The sequence below is a fragment of the Poecilia mexicana genome, unplaced genomic scaffold (assembly GCF_051168715.1).
Source record: "Poecilia mexicana isolate PSO_F unplaced genomic scaffold, ASM5116871v1 scaffold_13, whole genome shotgun sequence".
NCBI lineage: Eukaryota > Metazoa > Chordata > Actinopteri > Cyprinodontiformes > Poeciliidae > Poecilia > Poecilia mexicana.
In genome coordinates, this window is record NW_028263382.1 from 6,659,455 (window position 1) to 6,665,515 (window position 6,061).

At 36.0% G+C, this 6,061-nt stretch overlaps 1 protein-coding gene across 2 annotated transcripts; it reads left to right on the plus strand.

Moving 5' to 3' along the window:
• Window positions 1–1,292: 1,292 nt before the first annotated feature.
• On the plus strand, window positions 1,293–5,766 carry eif3k (eukaryotic translation initiation factor 3, subunit K). 2 transcript variants are annotated; one of them, XM_014995532.2, is made up of 8 exons: window positions 1,293–1,469; window positions 2,036–2,134; window positions 2,939–3,059; window positions 3,843–3,920; window positions 4,184–4,250; window positions 4,356–4,433; window positions 4,795–4,920; window positions 5,667–5,766. In XM_014995532.2, exons 1-8 carry the CDS (start codon window positions 1,408–1,410, stop codon window positions 5,696–5,698), a joined length of 663 nt encoding a protein of 220 aa, XP_014851018.1. In that variant the 5' UTR covers window positions 1,293–1,407; the 3' UTR covers window positions 5,699–5,766. The 2 variants fall into 2 exon arrangements, with proteins under 2 accessions (XP_014851018.1, XP_014851019.1); XM_014995533.2 differs by having other exon boundaries at window positions 3,846–3,920.
• Window positions 5,767–6,061: the final 295 nt, after the last annotated feature.

Genomic DNA, 6,061 nt, shown 5'->3' on the forward strand with positions numbered 1-6,061 from the left:
CTGCCATCTCCTCAGCATGTTGTACTATCAGAAAATCTATTCCTGCTCGTCCGAAATGCATCAGCAGCTTCTCTTCTCGTTCAGGGCGTGTCAGCAGATCTCTGCAGGAGTCAGTGCCGCCTTGGACTCAGAGCGCCCCCTGCTGCTCAGACATATGCACCTACTCGGCTGATGCATTTTCAACGTATTGGGGTCATTGTAGGTAGAAGAAAGGAGTACAGTTCCGCTAAAATAACTCAAACTTTTAGTTTATTCTCAGAACTGTTCTAGAATCAATCATTTTTTTTAGCTTAAAATAAAACATTTGCTAGACTAAACTTGTTTTCTATTATCTTCTCAAATTTTCTAGAAAAACAAGGACATTTCTGAGTTTCAATAGTTAAAATTTTTCTAGAAAAATTGCAATCATCGGTCAAAGTTTATAATTCCACAATGAGCAACAAGCATGGGTCATTTTAATATGTTCTTAAACTTTTCCTTAAATTGGAGAATAATGAATTGATTTTAAGATATTTTTGCTACTATTTAAGAGATTTATTGATTCTGTAGGTCTGGTGGTAATGTCAACAAGCTCTTGTATGGAAACTGAACTCAGCTTTCCAAAAAAGTTGGATTAATCACATTTAATTCAGAATTTAACCAGAGTCAAATACAGCTGTAACTCTGGCCAGGTTGGTTTGCTGTGTTTGTTTGTTTGTTTGTTTGTTTTGGTTTTCATTAGTAAAACAAAAAAATTTCCAGATTTTTCACAGGCTAACTAAGCAACACTAGACAACAGCAATACATCAATTTACATTTTATTTGTTAAACACTAAAGAAAACCGTTTAGTAATAGATACTATGCGAGTGAAAAAAGTTTGTCAATATGGCGGCCATTTTGAATTTGGACAACCGCAGACATGCCAAGAAGCATTCTCAACGATTTATCCATCTTTTGAACTTAGACATTAGAATTCCCCCCCACCCCCCCCAAAAAAAAGCAAAGTAACTAGATTTTAAACTTGTTACTGTAACCAGTTTCTTTTGAGTGGGACATAATTTCCAAATCTACCATTCCAAACCTGGAACTATAAACACCAACATAAAAACTAATATTTCTATAATAATTTATATTTATTTTAATTTTTAACAGGTAGATAAATGATATAAGCAATGTTTTCGGTATTTTACTGTATGTTGTTAGACTTAGTTGTATAATTAATATGGATAAAAATTGGTTTTGAAAACTACGTGATGTTTTAAACAAATTGGTCATACGTTTTACTTACTTCCTTGGTGTCTTCCTGTCCCTGGTGTTTCCGGTCCGACCCTTTTCTCCCTCCGCCCCGGTGTCTTTTCTGCTTTCTGGCCCACGTGTGAAATTAAGGTTAATTTGACGTTAAAATCATCAGTTAAACTTCGGACCAAATGGCTTCAACCTTCGAGCAGATGAGGGCGAACGTGGGGAAACTCCTGCGAGGAATCGATAGGTACGAATGATCCGAGAACGACTCGATCAACCCGGCGGAGCTAACATTAGCATAGCCTGTTTTTGACGCTATTCACTGCCTTCAATATTGTTGTTACGGCTAAGCCATCAGTTAGTTGTCTTTATTATGGTTTACATCTCATATTGACAGTAAACCCGTGATGTGTTAACGGGACACATTATGTGTTAGCAGAGCAATTAACTGGAACGGATTGTGGTTTTATTTTGAAAGAGTAAAGGGTCGCAGTTCAATGTCTCGGATCATCAAGCTACTGTTAATATGAGGAAAAGACCAGTGAAATACAAAGTGCCTTTTTTGATATTTATTTATTTTCGAGTTAAGCAAAACCAACATTTTAGCTAAATGTGTCAAAATTAAGGCCCGCGGGCCAAATCCGACCCAGCATAGCTATTTATGTGGCCACATAAACATAATCGTAAATGTCTAAGAAGTCTAAAGAAGATAAGAAAACTAAAAAGCAATTTAAATTTAAACTGACATTATGTTGAAAAAATGCATAAAGTTGAATATTCTTCATCAGTAAACTAAAGGTACCAACTTCACAGGTACAACCCAGAGAACCTGACCACGCTGGAGCGCTACGTGGAGACACAAGCTCGGGAGAACGCCTATGATCTGGAGGCAAACCTGGCTGTGCTGAAGCTGTAAGTGAAACCTGGGCTGTTTGGGACTCAGACACCTGAAACGTTACCTGGCTGTCCAGAATCATCTGAAGTCGGTTCTGGAAACGCGTTCCAATCTCCAGCTCTACCTGCATCTACCACAGTTTGACATATTTTGCTGTTTGTAACTTGGTCGTTTTTATAGACTTTAGATGGAGACTTTTTATTTTAAATCAGGGTAAAATTATTACCAATATAATTTTCTTACAATGGAAAATGTTAAGTACAACACAAAATATTATAACTAAGCTTTTATAATAAGTAGAGCCACGTCTATCCAGAGACTTTTACTGAAAAGCTGACTTTGCTGCATCCAAATCAACTTTTATTTGATTTAATAAACTTGGCTAAATATACTCAGCATTTTAGGGTTGATTAATCGTGATTAATCAATTATTAATATCATCAGTTGGTAATTGGAGTATACAAACTCAAAAAGGACCATTTGATCAAAGAACAACACAGAATAGTAATCAAGCCAGAAATGAGCAGAAAATATTTATATTTTGCTTTTAGGATAGTTCATGTAAAAGTTTGGACACCCTGCTGTAGATTAAACAGGAAGAAGTTTTGCTAGTTTGTTGTTTCATTTGTTATTGTGTGATAATTACTGAGGCAAATAATGTCAGTAAAGCTGCTCAAAAACTGACAAAGTTAGTTTAGTCTTTACAAATATACCTTTAAACTGTTACCTGCTTGTACAGGAAGAGACGGTTTGGCAGCTAAACCGTTGCTTTATTTTTCTGTAAATTCTTTTATCTGATGGATTAATTGTTTCGCCCACAGATACCAGTTTAATCCAGCTTACTTCCAGACTACAGTGACCTCACAGATTCTGCTCAAGGCGCTGACCAACCTGCCACACACCGACTTCACCCTCTGCAAGTGTATGATCGACCAAACACACGTATCCCTTTGGTGCATTTTCATGTCTTCATATTTTTGTTTTATGTTTTTACTTTTATTGAAAGTTTGAGCAAAGTGAGACGTTTTGGTGTTAGATATACGAATTAGAGCTGAAACAATTAATCATGATTAATCAATTGTTGAAATAATTGTCAGCTAGGTTAATAATCAGTAAATCGTTATAATTTGCTGGAATCGTTGCTGAACGAACAACATATTTGAAGCAGTAAAAAACCCAAAACTGTATGATAAATCGACACATTTTGTATTTCAGATTAAAAAAAACCTTCTTTGTCTGTAAATATGTTCAACCCAGAACTCAAGTGGAAGTTTAGCTTCACCTGGTTCAAACTCTGTAAAAAAAGAAAAAAGTCACATGTTGGTGTTAGAAGTATTTTTTCAACTGCGGATGCATCCTCTGCTACAAATGTTGCAGGATTCTCTAAAGGAACGTTGTTATTGCATTTTAGCCAATAAAATGTTTATTTTCTTATTTTAAAAAATTAGTAGATTAATAGTTATTTGCATCTTTTACTGCATTTCTAATATAGAATACAAAAAGCTTACATGGTTAAATAAATAACATGAAAAATGTGCCAATTTGGCTAACTGATTAATCGCCAGATCAATCGATTAATCATCAGAATAATTGGTTAATTATCAGAATAACGGATGAATCGTCAGAATAATTGACGGGTAAAATAATGGTTAGCTCTAGGCTGAATGTGCTGATGTTGTGGCTCTGTGTTGGGGTGAGCGGGGCGTTTCCTTGACTACGGTGTCGCAGCAGGAGGAGCGACCCATCAGACAGATCCTCTACCTGGGGAACCTGCTGGAAACCTGCCACTTCCAGAGCTTCTGGGTACGGCTCCCAAACACACCCAGCTCCTCCTGATCACCACATTCTATCAAGTTTATGTGTGGGCTTTGACTGGACCATTTTGACAATATCTGGTTGGGTTTTGGGATCCTGGTCCCATTGTATGGTATCACATTCCTGCCAAAAAAATCTATTTTTTCCAAAACTTTAATGTTGAAAACAGAAAGTTTTGATTAATCAATAAAACTGATCCTACTTTAATTAATATCTAAGATGTTGGAATGTGATGGTTTTGTCTCCGTCAGACGAGTCTGGAGGAGAACAGGGAGCTCATCGACGGCATCACTGGTTTCGAGGACTCAGTTCGGAAATGTGAGTTTCATTTTCTGACTCAGCAGTGGGATTTTTTTTCTTGTAATTCAAGTTTCCTTTGGAAAATAAAAGCAGTAAGTCATAAATAATCGTCCTGCTCCTCAGTCATCTGCCATGTTGTGGGAATCACCTACCAGACCATCGACCGGCAGCTGCTGGCTGAGATGCTGGGAGACCCACTGGGTGAGAACGCACTGCTACGTTTCACTGGTTTTCCTCTGGAGATCAGCCTTTTTTGTCATGTTTAGTTTAGATAATAGTTGATTAATTGATTATTGAAATAATTGTCGACTAATTTAGAAACTGATTAATCGTTGACTATCGTTGAGTTTTCAGACTCAAAAAAGTTCAGTTGCTGAAACAACAACATGCTCAGAGCTGTAATTAAGATTCTGTAAAAGAAAATCTCAAAGTGAGCACCTCTTGTATCCAATCATTAATGAAAATAATGAACAGTTTTAAACGATGAATGGGCATAAAAATGGATGAATTGTCAGGATTCTTGGCGTCACTGAAAGCTGGAGTTTGTTCCTGTTTGGTGCAGACACGCAGCTGAAGGTGTGGATGAATAAATACGGCTGGACGGAGAACGAGGATGGACAGATCTTCATCTACAACCAGGAGGAGAGCATCAAGCCCAAAAACATCGTGGAGAAGATCGACTTCGAGAGTGAGTGGCTCTGCGTTGGCTCGTCTTTTCTGACCCGCGAGTGTCCAGCTGCCTGGTTTACTTTTAAAGTCACCAAATGAGTCCAGTTGTAAATGTTTTTATAGCGACCCAGAATTTAAATCAGCATTTTTATTTATTTTGATTCGTCAGTTATTGTAGAAAGGCAGAAAAGATCTCCTGTAGCAGTCTGTGCTACAGTACTAGTCTCTGACTGCAGACGCTGTTTTCTGCTTTTAAAAGCATAATGATGCAACTACATCGTTTTAAATATCTAAATACTTTAATTTTCAAATAACATTTAACTTTGGAACTAATTAATATCCAAAATAAAGAAAACAAGAAAAACAGTAAATAAAATGGATTATTAAGTCTCTGTAAACAAAATTGCACTTTAAACCATATTATTAATAATAATCATCAAGCAGGAAAACAAACTAACTACTTTATCCTGGATCAAATGTTTGGAGCATTTCCTAAATGGCATCTCTATAAAGATTAACCAAACGACACAAACAATCATGCAAATGGAAATTATTCATTCATTTTAATTTATCATCTGATTAACTGATAAATTTATTGTTTATTGTGACAGAATTTAATAATATTACTGCTGATGTCGCTCCGCCTCGGCACTGCAAGCTGCTAAACCTCCTGAATTTACTGAACTAAAATGTTATTTTAGGTTTATTGGGATTTATTAAAAGTCTCTGCGTTTCTGTTTTTAATTTTCAGTTTTTCTCCTGCAGGTGTTTCCAGCATCATGGCAACGTCTCAGTGACGAACGCAGACCCAACTTTGTTTCCAGGACTGATAAAATGTTAAAATAAAGATAAAACATAATGTTCATGCCTGTTTCGGTTTTTCTTGTTTGCTTCTTTCAGTGAAAATGTTTTCATGTTATAGTATATTTAGTCTGGTGTACAGCTCAACAATCAGACAAAATTAAATTACAACTAACTTTTCAGCTTGTTTTAAGCGAATAATTGCTTAATATTAATTAAAAAGTTCTAGTTTCACAGGCAGGAGTTTTTCCATTATAACGTGGGAAAAATGTCTCGTTATAAATAAAATAATCTAACAAGAACTTTTTTTAGTAAATATTAAGGAGTAACTGACATAAAATAACTCCTAAATTTTGCTG